This window comes from Cygnus olor, chromosome 21, assembly GCF_009769625.2.
Source record: "Cygnus olor isolate bCygOlo1 chromosome 21, bCygOlo1.pri.v2, whole genome shotgun sequence".
Lineage (NCBI taxonomy): Eukaryota > Metazoa > Chordata > Aves > Anseriformes > Anatidae > Cygnus > Cygnus olor.
The window spans coordinates 2469126-2483489 of NC_049189.1; the positions used below are offsets into that span (position 1 = coordinate 2469126).

The 14364-nt window shown below is 37.3% G+C and overlaps 1 protein-coding gene across 9 annotated transcripts; it reads left to right on the forward strand.

The window, feature by feature from the left end:
• The first annotated feature begins 59 nt into the window (after window positions 1–59).
• LOC121058137 (solute carrier family 35 member E2A-like) lies at window positions 60–14167 on the forward strand. Of its 9 annotated transcripts, none has more exons than XM_040533236.1 (11): window positions 60–77; window positions 932–1070; window positions 2753–2994; window positions 4271–4792; window positions 5496–5631; window positions 6517–6644; window positions 7524–7644; window positions 8406–8459; window positions 8843–8915; window positions 9598–9743; window positions 10646–14167. In XM_040533236.1, exons 4-11 carry the CDS (start codon window positions 4468–4470, stop codon window positions 10890–10892), a joined length of 1230 nt encoding a protein of 409 aa, XP_040389170.1. In that variant the 5' UTR covers window positions 60–77; window positions 932–1070; window positions 2753–2994; window positions 4271–4467; the 3' UTR covers window positions 10893–14167. The 9 variants fall into 9 exon arrangements, with proteins under 9 accessions (XP_040389170.1, XP_040389169.1, XP_040389168.1 ...); XM_040533235.1 differs by lacking the exon at window positions 60–77 and adding an exon at window positions 292–470 and having other exon boundaries at window positions 932–1084; XM_040533234.1 differs by lacking the exon at window positions 60–77 and adding an exon at window positions 292–470.
• Window positions 14168–14364: the final 197 nt, after the last annotated feature.

Genomic DNA, 14364 nt, shown 5'->3' on the forward strand with positions numbered 1-14364 from the left:
TTTTCCTGGGAAAAGAGAGAAATGTTTTACAGTGGAATCGAAACTTCAAAGCTGCTGAGGAAGGGAGAACTCTGTCGGTAAGTGATCTCAGCCTGGATTTTTCTGCTTTATCACAACCTACATCCTGCTTTTCTATCACAGCACACGTCGTCAGCACGTAGCTTTCTTCCAGTAACCCTTCCTGAGATTTTTAGAAAACTGCAAAGAAAGGGTCACGTTTCTGTGCAATGTACGAAGGATTCGTGCCTTTCTTCCGAAGGATTTGAGGTGCTTTTTTCTGTTTACTTTCTGTTTTCTTCCGGGGGCGGCAGGGACGTCACTTCCCCGCCCGTTACCGGCAGCTCCCGGCGGCGGAGCCCTGGCCCCTTGCACTGGATCGACTCATTTATTCTCGCCTTTTTACCCTAAAACCGCCTTGATTTACTGACTCAGCCCTACCCCGGGCTGCGGGACCGGCCCCGAGGTGCAAGGTGGGCAGGATGGGGCCATCGGGCGTGCAGCTGGGCTACAAGGAGGGCTTGGGCGACCTCAGCTGGTGTGGGCATCCCTTTGTGCAGGAGGCATCAGTGCTTCTAGATTGTGTTCGTGGTCTGCCTTTATAAACGTCTTTGGTTATCTCTCGTTGTCATTTAGCAAATTTATTGCTTACTGGGAAGGAGGAATTGCCTGGCAATTGCTGCAGGCAGCGTGTGGGTGCCTTGTGTGCTGTGGCTGTAGGCTCTGACATGCACACCGACCTCTGGTCATTTTTTTTTGCTGTCAGGCTAGCTCTGCTTTCTCAAATACTTGCAACTTTTTTTGAGGTTTTCTGTGTGGAATATAGGACTGACCTTACAGAGGTCTTCGTGGATATTCTCAAAAGGTATCTGTCTGTGTGCATTAACAAGGGGCCAAAAGAACCGTAGCAATGACTTTTTATCTTCCCTGTCAGATGGTGATCATTCCAAAGTCCAGAGCTCTTCCAATCGTGGATGAATGAGTGCGATAAGGAACCAGGGGTGTCACGTGCAACGGTGATGGTCAGAAACTGCTTTGCTGTATAAGACACAATGAGAGCTTCCAACTAAAAGGTATCTGCTTCAAGGTCAGCTCTGTGACAGCACAATTTTATATTAAATCTGTAACTGTGCTAAGCTAGAGTTGCAAGAATTAATTAAAAAGCACAGAATCTGTAGTGCTGGAAATGTTATTTTTTATTTTCACAATCAGCGGTGTCTAGGCACAGTATATGTAACTTTTAAAAGACACCATATTTCCTCTTTCACCTGTCTAATTTGTTTCTTATCACTGTATGTGTTAATCTTTAAACAATTTTAGCCTTTCAGTTCTAAGGTAAGACTCTGGCTATATGGAACAATTGTGTTGTTGTCTTTTTTTATTTTTGACAGTTTCCTAAAGGTTAAAACTGCATTGTCTCATAAAAAGAAAGCTAAGTGAATACTATTATGAGGATTTTTGGAGCATGCCTGATTATCCCATTGAAACAATTAATATCCAAGTTGTTTTTTTTTTCCTCTTGCCTTTTGCTTTTTTATAAAACATGGCTGAACATGTTTTCAAACAAGATGAGTGGGGGTTGTTAGAGTTGGGCGAAGGCAGCCCAGCTGACTGCCCTTCCCTAATCTGCAGCTCTGGTAAAAGCTCAGCGAAGGCCAGCTGCAGAATGTTTCAGGGTCCTGTTATGTTGCTCAGCACTTGCAATGGGATTTTCACCAGCTGCCTTGCACTTGTGGCTCTGCAGTTGTTCTTCTTTGGTGGGGTGATGTGACACAAATCTTCTCTTCACCAGAAAAGGAAAACTTATTTTGCTTGCTTCTAAATTGTGTTAGACAATTTTACTGCTGTAAAACTTTACATGAGGTTTATTTCTTGTTTGTTCTCTTACCTACTTCAGTGTGGAGTGTTATAGTTGTATTTGAAAACTAATGCAAAAATGTAGCGTGCACGTTCTTGTTAATTTGTGTTGCCTCTGCGTTTTATTGTCTGCAAAACTTGGGGTGTCTTTTCTTCTTTTTCTGTAGAAAACTATTCATGTAGACTTCATACTGCTGTTACAACAATGTGGTTAAACTGCACAGGTGTGGATTAAGAGTAGATGATCTGCACTAATCCTAGCAGGGATTAAGAGCAGTGTTTTTCCTGCAGCCTTAAGTTTCAGTGGAGAACAGTTTCCATGGTTTGGTCCAAAACTCATTTATTGTAGCAGGAGCGAGTGAAGGGGCTACCATGTGTCACAGAAGCTGTGACCTGGTGCTTATTGAACTGTGACACCACTTCCAGAGAAGGCACCATACAGATATCTTTCATTTCTATATATTCATGCAGTCTGGCTGGCAGCAAAATAAGGTTCGTTCTTACAAAGGCCACCTGTACACAATAGAAAATAGTGTAAGTGATGTAGTAACCAAACCATGATGGACTGGGTTCAATTTGATGCGAGTATGGGAGTCAGTGCTGTTTTTCTCATCCAAGTATGACTGCTCTGTTAAAAACTGAGGGAGAGTAGTATTTTTTATTAAAATTAGATGCTTGAAGACATTAGCTGCATGTGCGTTTATTTGTTTTCCTCACTCTTAAAAGTTCCCTGAGAACGGGTTTTTCTCTGCTCCCCTTTAAGTTTGAAACGAATGCAGTCCTAAGTAAACTTTGAACTACTAAGAGTAGTTACTTCTTGTAAGTCAAAATTTGAGGCTTTAAAAGTTTATGCTCCCTATGTTTTAACCTTTAAAGCTTTTTTTTTTTGTTAATATAGTTGAAAATGGGAGAAGATGCAAGGATGAGTGTAAAATGTGCAGCATGCTTCTCATTCTTGTGAGCTGGAAGACTCAATGTTTGCACGTAATCCAACAGAAACAGTCTACCAACTACTGCCACGTTTTCATCTATTGGTAAACATCAGCTGCTGGTTGTTCTTAAGGGAGGATGATTGAATTACTTCCAGATGGAGAACTCTTTCAGCCAATTTAAGACTTTCCAGTTGATTTAAGGCAGCAGGTCAGTAATTTAGGGGTGTGTTTTTTCTTATTGCTGTTCTACTTCCTGCCACATGTGGAATCGGTGATATAAAATACAAAAATGCAGTGCTACTGAAGGTGAAAGTTTGTTGTGCATAATTACTTTTGTTTTTAATTGAGTAGTGTGAATAGGAGAAGTATTAACAAAGTTTTGGTAGCTTAATGGTTTTAAAGGTATAGTGTTTTTTTGCTTGTTTCTTTTTTTTCTAAAAGACATGAAAAAGGAAGAACCAGGTTTTCATTGCAAATTATCTTAAAGAATGCATTTTTTTTTTCATGTTATGCTAGTTTTGTTTTAAGCTGGGTAACACACTCGTGTGTATGTGGTTTAACATGAATGTGTCAGGTGTACCTCAATGTGCTGCTAACATGATTCCCTGATAAATGGAAAGGGATAAGGTGATGGGGTGGAAATGTTCTGTGCGTGACTGTAACAACAGAAATAGAGCACACAAGGAATGGAAAATTTCTATGTAAAGTAGAATATGTCAACTGACATCATAAAATTAATTTTTAGTGCCTCTTTATGATTATCTTTTGTTGTTGAGATACCATATTGGACATTATAAAAGCATGAAGAAAATAGTGTATCCTGTTCGCTTGTTAACAAAATCAGGGCAGGTGCAGTAGCTCTTGTTTAGAACCCTTGTATTTTGTCTTAGCATTGATTATTTCCTGTGCTGTCACTGTTTGATGCACTGTAGTGTTATGATCTTATTTCAGACATCTTTTCCAAGATGTCCAATGATTAACTATCCATACAAGAACCACTTTATTTGCATAAGGCCCACCATATTATCTGTCCAGCAAATGTACTTTTAGATTTAAATAAATACAACATTTAAACTCTAATTTCCCCTAGTGCTTATTTGTTGAGGAGCAAAAGACTTTGTCATTTCATTCTCATCTAATAATTTTTTTTTCTTTTGCTCCTAAAACATAGAGTGCAAATTAGAAAGCTATAAATCCGACCACATATTTTAATATTGCAGATAAGCTGCTCAAGTGCTCTTTCTTTCTTTGGACTTTGTTAGCATTATGATACTAACTAATGTTACGTAATTTGGGAAAAGTAAAGGTCATAGTCACATTAGCAGTGCAAAATTCAGTTGGAAAGACGAGGTACCGAAGACGAGATACTTTTCATCTTTCATACATAGCAAGCAAAAATGTGGTATTTTTGTTGTGTTAGGGATTTAAAGTGTTGTTATGTTCATGGCTAAATTTTGTTTTCCTTCTGTTTTTTTCATTCTTAGGTGGAAAAAGTGGAACAAAGCACATGAAGAAGCATCTGAAGTTTATGCAAGATGTTATTTGGAGGACCAAATACGCTTTTAGAGGCCATTGGAGATGAAAGATTAATCACATGATATTTTTTCCCCTCTAAGTGCTGTTCTGTGCTAAGTCAATGTTGCTTTGTATTAAGGACGGATACTAGTTTGTTAATGTCATCATGTCAACTGCGACAAGTGCTGAGACACCGGAGGAACCTAACCCTCCCCTCCTTGAAGAAAAGCCAAAGGGAAAACCACTATTTCATTTGGGTTCACTCTTTGCTAACAGGAGTGAAAAATTTGTAATCGCAAGGAGCGATAGTGTACCAGAGGAGAACGTTCTGAAAATAACTATCACAGAGACTACAGTCATTGAGTCAGACCTGGGCATCTGGAATTCTCATGCTCTCATCTACCTCACTTTGTGGTTTTTCTTCAGCTTTTGCACTCTTTTTCTTAACAAATACATTCTTTCATTACTGGAAGGAGAGCCCAGCATGTTAGGTAATCCTACCTTTCATTTACACTTCAATTCCAGTAACATATTTGACAATGACAGCTCCTCCTATATAAAGCTGAGGGAGTAAATGGTTCAGCTGAAGTGAAAAGGACCTAGTTAGGAGATGTGGGTGTGGATTTTGGGGCTGAGAACTTGTAAATTGTAATCTCAGCTATTAAAGGACTTTCTGATGGCGTCCTTTCCTTCTCTTGTCCCTCCACCTTCTGGAAGACGCAATGAAATTTTGCTCATAGAGGAGCTGTAAAATGGTGTTTGAGAAATAACAGCTGGGGGCAGGGGGGGAAGTGTAATTAAATTTTTGTTTTTTTTCTGCAAGAGGGTAGTGTGGGTTCTTGAAAAATGTAATAAAACTGAGTAAGCTGTTGATAGTCTACAGAGCTGATTAACTTGTTTGATTAACGAGATAATTAACAAGATTAACTTGTTTGTGTGTAAAAATGCAAGAGTTGCCTTCATGTGGGCTTATTTTTCTGTGTGTTTTTTTTTTTTAAGGGCAAACAAAAAGCATTTTAACTGTGATCTTATTTTATTCTGCTGCCTTGCTGGTAGATGTAGAAGTAAAGGACTTTTGTGAGAATCCATAAAGTCTAGAAACACTGCAGATAAGTTTATGTAAGAAATTTTCTCATGATGCTTGATCTGTGACGTTCCCATTGTCTTCTGATTTTTCTCCCCATCTCTCTTTAGGTGCTGTTCAAATGCTTTCAACCACCTTCATTGGCTGTATAAAAATGTTTGTTCCATGCTGCTTGTACCAGCACAAAACACGCATCTCTTATCCACCCAATTTCATCATGATAATGCTGTTTGTTGGATTAATGAGGTAAAAGGTTAAATTAGAGATATATCCCATTTGTTCATTGTGTTCTGAACAGAAGCTGTGTTTTTCTTCTCTCTTCCTTTTCTTTCTTACTTTCATAGAAAGACTGGAAGGTGTTTGGAAAATACTATTCATCTTTCTTCTCCAAAATCACAAGATAATTTTATTTTTAGTTCCTATCGGTAAATGCGATGTTCATTTTTCCAACTGTCAATTTTTGGCTAGCTTTGCCTACCATCACTTTAACCTCTTTCATGACATACTTCTCCTCATAATGTTATCTTTCCATTTACTTTCTTCCTCTTCTCTTTTGAGGCTGATATTTGTTTAGTATAGTAGTATTTATTACGATGTTGCTTTGTTCTGTCACCTTTTCCAGCAATTTGCCTCAAGTGATACGGACTTGACATTTACCTTCTAAAAGTAATTATTTGCTGTGTGCTGGGATAGCATCAGTCTGTGGTCTAGGAGAGAAAAAAAGACATGTAATTCAGTTTTCTCAACACTGCACAAATGGTAATAGGGTAGCAGTGCTGAAATTAACCATCAGGGCAGCAGTTATTAACTCAGAGCAGTTTTATTGTAATGTAATTGTTTAAAGTATAGGTAAATATGTAGCATACCTAACTTGCAGCACAGATGGATAACTGCAAATGATGTAATTTCCTTAGCAGGTGCCGTGGAATAAAGCTGAACAGTTACTGTAGTTCAGTCAAGCTACCACGATTTGATAACTTGATTGCTAGTTACACCTCCCCATATTCTTAGTTACTGCAGGTAAAATTTAGGGAAAGTATAACGTAATTCTTTTCTGTGCTAGATAAGTAAGAGCAGCTATTAAAGCGTTCTTTTATTTTCTACTTAATTTCATTTGTTTTTTGATTACAGATTTGCAACAGTAGTCTTGGGGCTTGTCAGCTTGAAAAATGTGGCTGTTTCATTTGCAGAAACAGTTAAAAGCTCTGCACCTATATTCACTGTTATCATGTCTAGGATGATATTAGGGGAATACACTGGTGAGTACTGTTCTCTTTTTAAATATGATTTTAAAATCATATTTATATCTTGTATAATAGCGTCATTTATTTGGCCATGGACAGGGAGATACCACTGAAATAATGTAGGTCATTGCGTACTGCTGAAAGAATCGTTCTTGTTGAACACAGTATGTTGAGTGTTTATAAGTGAAAAAAGATTTGTGTTAATGTAGCTGTGTAAGGGCAGTGTTGCTCTGAAGTTAGTTTTCTGTTAAGAAACTGTAATTGGAGCATTAAATAATTGAAGTTCTGTGTGTTTCTTCTTAGGAGGACAGCTTGCCTCTCAGAATTTAAAAACCTTGAATTTATTTACTGTGTTCACTCTCTTGCTAAAAACTTAATAGCTGGCTTACCACAGTTCAAGTCTCCAGTATAATTTCTTTGTAATTTGACATGCAATTGCATACTATTTGCTTGAAGAGATTTTGCTTCTAGCCAGCTATAAATCACAGGAATTATACAGAAGCAATGTATAGATTGCTTTCTGATGAAAAGCTCAAACGGCAAAAGGCTGAAATGAGCCAGAGGAAGAAGAGTAATCCAATCACAGAGTAAACAGGGAGAGTATAATTTTCTTCTGTCTTTTAGTGAAAAAGATGAAACAAAGACAGTCAGTCCATTTTTCTTCTCCAAGACAGATATTTTTATCAGTCAGTACATGTCCATATTGTTCTCAAGAGCATATTGCTGTTGCCCGAGATCTCACTTTAGAACCTCTGAACTTTAAAATGCAATCAAATAAGTTACTTTCAAATAAAGAAGTTAAGGCCAAATTTAAACCTTTTAAAATTATATAGTTTCATATGCGTCAAGGAAAATGTAGTAACTGAAACTGGATTTTTTTTTTTTCATTTTCAGGACTGCTGGTTAATCTCTCTCTCATTCCTGTTATGGGTGGGCTAGCTCTGTGTACAGCTACTGAAATCAGTTTCAACATTCTAGGTTTCTCAGCAGCGTTATCTACTAATATCATGGACTGGTAAGGCTTAACGACAGGTACATGTGTGGAATAAAAGGGGGGAGCTGGCAATGGATTATTTTTATTTATTTTAGGGTTATTTAGTTTAATTTAGGGTTCTAATTGTTTCTGCTTCAGAGCAAAGGTTAAATAGTTCTGAAAGTTGAAACTTGGGGTCCATGAGGACATAAAATGAGCATTTTTCACGTGCAGTATATCAACGTTTTACATTAAGTCACAGAGCAGGTTGGAGTTTTCTGTGTAATAATCCTAAAAGAGCAGGAGACGAATGTGAAATACAGCTACTTTGAAAAATGGTCACATTTCACCTTGAGAGTGGTGGTGTTATGATTCTCATGTTCTTATTTAAAGTAACGCTTTGAAATATGTATTGACTCACTCTTCTTATAAGGAAGCTATATATAGAATAAGGCATGACAGCATGTTAAGACAGTATGAAAGCTTCCAAAATATGCTTCAGAACTGTTATTTTCAAGAGGGGTGCACTAGAGTAGCAATGCTATCTGCTAGAGCTTTTTTCACCTTTAATATCTTTGTCTACCCTTTCAAATTTACCATACTTTAAAATATTTCATTTAATTCTATGTAGTATTTAGAAGAAAGTAAAATTTAAGCCTAGCTTTGGTTGGAGATCGGGTGAGGGGGGTGGAATGTGTAGAAGGTATATCTACGTATCTAAGGGAAACAGTTGTCTTTCTCATGGTTTGATTTGTTTGTCATAACTAATATTTACAGGTAAATGTTTTTTGTTTCTTTTCTAGTTTGCAGAATGTCTTTTCCAAAAAATTACTCAGTGGAGACAAATACAGATTTTCGTAAGTATTTAAAATTTTTCAGATTTGATTCAAGATTGACCTTGGGCTCTATAAGGAATCCATGTGTTTACAATTATATTGGAGTAAGCTGCCATGAACTTTATGAACTTCTGAAACACGAACTTTACCATAAAATTTTACTGCTCGTGTTGGTCGTGAAAATATTTGCCTTTTATCTTCAGTCCGTCGTGGCCAACACAGAACGCGAAATGCTACCTTTGCAAGAGATTGCTGAATGTGTTGTCCCCAGAGCTTAGTACACAACTTCTCTGTATTACTTATTATTGTATTTACAGGCATCAAGGAGGCATGTATTTAAATTTGATGCAATTTTCTTCAGCTCTAAGAAAAAGAAAATTTTAATTTTTTTTTGTCCTTTGTAGGGCCCCAGAGCTGCAGTTCTATACAAGTGCTGCTGCAGTGGTTATGCTTATTCCAGCTTGGATATTTTTCATGGTAATTTGAATTTGTTAACACTGATTTGTGTTTTTTTTTCACTTGTGCGTATGGTTAACCTTAATTTTGCTTTTAATTCCTCTCTTTTTTTTTTTTTTAATCACCATGAAATACACTTCATCTCTCATTTGTAAGAGCTTTGTGGGGAGAGGGGAGAATGTTAAAAGAAATGGTTTGTCACAGGCCTGAGTTGACAGGTGACCCAAAAAGCCTGGGTTTATTCAGAATTTTAAAGTCAGACAAAATCATGATTTTGTCTGACTTTATAAATGCATTTAAAGTTTTATCTAAAGATTTGAAATACAAGTCTTAAGTAATTGTTGACTTTTTGCCAATATTTATGTGGTGTGCAGGAATATTAACTCTATAAAAGCGAAATTGAGGTGAGGTAAATAAAATGTGTCACAATAAATATGTATCCTTACTGTATTGGCATTTTATTGCTATGCATCAGTGTTCAAAAATACCTCACTGGCAAGCTGAACACAGTGGAAAATTCAGTCAGATAAGAGCTCCTTTTAATCTTTTAGGAATGAAAACTTGGAGAACATGAATGTCCTCTATGTTTTAGATCTTGTTTTGGTGATGTTTAAATGTAAAACTAGTATCTTATTAAAATAATGAGGAGGGTGAAAATTCACTTTTAGATTTGTTTATAAATGAAATGCTTTTTTGCATTTAGGATGTGCCAGTGATTGGGAAAAGTGGAAGGAGCTTCAGCTACAACCAAGATGTTGTTGTACTTCTCTTAATAGATGGAGTCTTGTTCCACCTGCAAAGTGTTACAGCCTATGCCTTGATGGGAAAAATTTCTCCTGTGACTTTCAGGTAAAACTGTCTTTTCATGTCAAGAACTCATTTTTTCTTAGTATTTCTGTTTGGGAACTAGGTAATAAATCTTTCATGCAAAGAAATAATGTAAATGCAGAAATGTACCAAATGTAAGAAGAAATCTTTTCACATCCAGATGACCAAAACTTCTTGGTTTGTTCCCTTGTTATGTGAGGAGAGCAGCATTTGACACATGCTGTTGAGTTTATGGAAGAGGTGCTCACATTTGCTTCAGTGATAAGGCAATACTTAAATACATCTAAATGCAGGATGGAGTATAGGCTGTTGCATAGTTTGGATTCAATAATTCATTATTTGTATGAATAGCCCTGAGGCCTGTGGGGTAACCCTGGTCCTAAACTTTGCAGGCCTCTGCTGTTTTATACATGCAGGTGTCCCTGCTACAGTCTTGTGACAGTTCACTGTTTACATGTATTCTGAAGTTAGTTTTCTCTACCTAACAGGCCGTAAAAGCATGTGTTTATATTTGTGTATACAACAATTCCTGTTATACTATTGGTATGTTTTAGATACAGGTTCTTTTTTGCTTATACTACTATATTACCTGCATAGTAACAGCTCAGTAGTGATTGATAGTTGTGTTGTGTTGGTTTTGTCTGGGTATATGTTTTAGCTAGAATTGAATTTCTAATGTTATACTGCATGCTTAAAACCAAAAATATGAGATGATTTATTAATTCTAAAATTAAGATAAGTTTAAAGATTCTAGTGCTAATATACAACCAGTTTGGCTACAGTATTATGTTAAGTAGGAAAAGTAGAATCTGACTCGGTGTTTTAATAGCAAGTAAAACAGAGATCCCACTGCATTAAGGTGTGATCATGTGGGGGATATGAGAGAGTTTTCTTTGGCCCTAACTTCTGTAATTCCTTTCCAGTGTTGCTAGTACTGTGAAGCATGCACTGTCAATCTGGCTAAGTATTATTGTGTTTGGTAACAAAATCACAAGCCTTTCAGCCATTGGGACTGTTCTAGTGACAATTGGAGTTCTGCTCTATAACAAGGCAAAGCAGCATCAGCAGGAAACCATACAGAGCCTGGCAGCTGCAGCCCCGCAACCCGCACAAAGTACGACTGAAGATACTGAGCCACTAATTTCCAAGGATTTGAAACCGTATGATTAATATGGTCACTTATTCTTACAACTTAGTGCAACTCAAAGGAGCTCTTCCTGAAAGCGGTTCTTTCTTCGGCTGTTGATGCTGATGTGGTTCCTCTGAATTCACAGCAGGTCAGACATGGAACTTGAAGCAGAGAGAAAACAATGAGAAGAACCCAGTAAGCCTTGATTTACTGAGAAACTGAAATACCAGAGGAACTAGTGTCATGCAATGTGGTAAATGTGTTTTTTTTGATCTTTTTGACTGCAAATAACACACAAGCCTATATTAGAGAAGGAACTTCTGTATCTTGTAAGAAAATGATTCCGTTCTCCTTACCCATCAAAATAATGTGAAAACATTGCCCCATCCCTGTATTAGGCTTGCAGTGAAATGAAATTGGTGCATAACTGAAATTTCAAGTTGTTGGTTACTGTGTGCTGCATCTTCCATTATTTGTTTGTGTTGTAGAGCTGGAAGGTGAACCTCCCTCTCTTCCCCCCCCCAGTTCCTGTCTCAGCAAATGACTTATTTTGGTATACCTTTAGTTGAAGTAAACTGTAGAAATAAGTCCGTGCCCCAAAGAACTGATGAGGAGCTATTTCCAACTACAAAGCTAGCAATGAAACAGGATTTTTCTGCTAAAATTTAACATGCAACCAGGATGCAATATTTCCGTATTTAAAATACTGAAATGCAACTGTACATACTGACACTATATAAACAGTGTTGGAATAAATATGTGCAGTTACTTATGGATTGCCAAAATTTCCTTTTTTTTTTCATAAAGGAGCCATGATCTCTCTCTTTCTATCAGAAACCATTTTTATATGCATTTTTTTGTTTTATGTATTTTTATGAGGATTTTTTTAACATTGCTTCTAAGACTGCAGACTGCAACAAAAATGCTGCCTTTCAGAAACTCGGGGTTATTACCCTATGTGCAAGGTATTTCTGTCATTTCTGGTTGTGTAAAGAATCTTGGAGGTATCTGTGACAAAGGTAACTAAAGGGGACCATAAACTGAGGCTGATAACGAGTTCTTTTTTGGAGAAGTTCGGTTTCATGGTTGATCAACAATTAAAAGCTAACTTTTGTCTTTCCTTTAAAATAATCTTAAATATCAGTAATTTTTATTTTTTTGAAAAAAACACATGTACCTACAAAAGCCTTCAAGTGGACTTTTTGATAATAAAACTAAACTAACAAATTGAGCTGATTTTTCAATAGTTGCCTCTGTTCTAAAAGATAGCTTGGCATTAAAAGTTTAGATAGTAGTCTTTATGGTAAAAAAAATAACTATTATTTCTAATAGGAAGTCACAAGTAGAGTTCTTGCAAAACTGAAGCTTGTGCTTACGTTTCCAATGTGAGGTATTCTGTTAGTTTGAGTGAACCATTCCTGTGGAGGCCAAAAACGTGTTTGCAAGGCAGGCAATCTAAAGAAGCCTGTCTTTTTGGCTCTGTTTGAATAGCGTGTGCTTGTGTCTTCTGCTTGCTTCAGGTTATGTTCCTGTACATGACTGGGTGCCTGAGGTACATACCCTGAAGATTTGAGTGGGAGGGAAGTGCCATTTTTTCATCGTTGTATGATGTCTGATTTTTTGTCATTGTTTGTATCACTTGCAAAAAGCTGTGGACTGTGAGGTGGAGATCTGTTTTTCAGGTGTTTTTGTTATGCTTTCAAGAATCTCTGTATTTAGCAGAAAACAGTCTGTTTTGTATCATGTTTTTACTCTTGTGGGAGTACAAAAATGTAAATGGCTTTCTGGTTGTCTAACTCAGTTGTCAGGTAATGCCCTTCATCAACTGAGCCTCGTGTTAGAAGCTAGCAGACTTTTGCATCTTATATTATTTCATAGTAGTGGAAAACTTGTGAAACCCCAGCTGGGAGGACTTTAGAACTTGTAATTTCTAACACAGCTGGGTTTATTAGTGGCTGTTTTAGCCCTGCCTGTTTGGTGGCAGCATGATAATTCAGTTTTACTGGGGGGGGGGGTGTTTTCCAGTGTTTCTCTTGTGTACTTTTATATGCAGAGTTCTCGACCTTTATTTTTATTGGACTACGTAAACCAGTCTTATTTACTGTCCACTTGTAAAACAGACCTTTTCTTTCCCCAGTCACATTAGTGACTCTTAGCAGTTCCTCCTGTTTGGTAAAAAGGACCATTTTTTTTCCATGTTGAGAATCCGTTAGTGTTATGCCTGAGCTCTGCCTTTTAAATGCTTCCTCTGATGGCAGTCATACTGCCCAATTTCTTTTGGAAGTTCCTCTCCAGTAACACTCTACGATCCTACTGGCATTTAGCACAGCCACATTCCTGATTCTTGTGCACTAATCAAGACAAGCTCCATGACCAAGAGTTATATGGATTATTTGTTTTACGTTTGCCAAGTATGTTCTTGTAGCAACAGCACACCTTCCTTAATACGATGCTTTAAACTGTTGTGCAAAGGGTAGGAGATATTTTGTTATATCAGTCTTTAATTTCACACGTCCTCTAATAAAACAAGAGGAGTTGACTACTTTGCACAGAAGCTCTTGGATTCTGGTCATTGTCTGGGTTAAAAGGCAGACCTTTGAGATGTATAAAACTTCAACAACAGTTTTCTAATTAGTCTTTCCCTTGGAAACCATGGAAAACTTCAAGTTTCCAAGAACAAAAACATATCCACAAAGTAGTGGAAGAACATCTGTGCATCACATTGGATATAGGACTCTGTTTCTGGAACGCCATGCAACTCTCAGCATCTAAATACCTAATTAATTAAATATGACTGTAGGTAATGAGCAGGATTGCTGCAGATTTTACAAACAGTAACATTAGGCTTGTATTATTTCAGCATTTAGGTTCTGGGGAGAGGATGTGTCACTTTTCAAAAAACAAAATAAAGAAACAAGGTGAAATTCTGTTTCTTCAGGCCTGCAGTGTTGAGCTAACACAAGTGCTTGTTGCAGAACGTACAGAGTGTGAGATGCTACCTGCAGTGGTTTATGGTCCTTAAATGACATTATTTCCTAGCTCAAAAGATAGACAATAAAGAAGCTGTATATAGTATTTCCTGAGATGTGATGTATTGTAATCTCTCTTTACGGTTAAGTTCCTTAACCATGTTAATGTAAGTGTTTCAAGTTCTAGCTGTGTACAGTCTTAAATGGGGAACTGATTAGGAACTGCCCTTGTCACACTGGATTGCTGTAAATTCTCCTCGTATGAGTTCTGTTGCCATTATGTGATTTGTTTAAGTGATCTTTGGAATCATGCCTTACTCGAAGGAACAATAAAATTGATTTTTTTGTGTCCCTTTTTTTAATGTAATTCTAAGGATGGTCCTCAAGAATGATATACACGCAGTCCTTTACTGGGTATTTTTTTAAAAAGCGTTAAGTGGGCTCGGTATTTATTTAAAAACTAAGTAGGTTGAGGGGGCTGAAGCGCTGTGGGAAGCCGGCGCTTCGCCAGTTCCTTGTCGATCCGCGCTGCCCTACAGCCCCG

Coding starts and splice junctions, on each gene's coding strand:
- LOC121058137 (XM_040533236.1), top strand. CDS start 4,468: ATGTCAACTGCGACAAGTGCTGAGACACCGGAGGAACCTAACCCTCCC. Junction 4,793..5,495: donor AGGAGAGCCCAGCATGTTAG/GTAATCCTACCT, acceptor ATCTCTCTTTAG/GTGCTGTTCAAATGCTTTCA. Junction 7,645..8,405: donor TCTACTAATATCATGGACTG/GTAAGGCTTAAC, acceptor TTTCTTTTCTAG/TTTGCAGAATGTCTTTTCCA.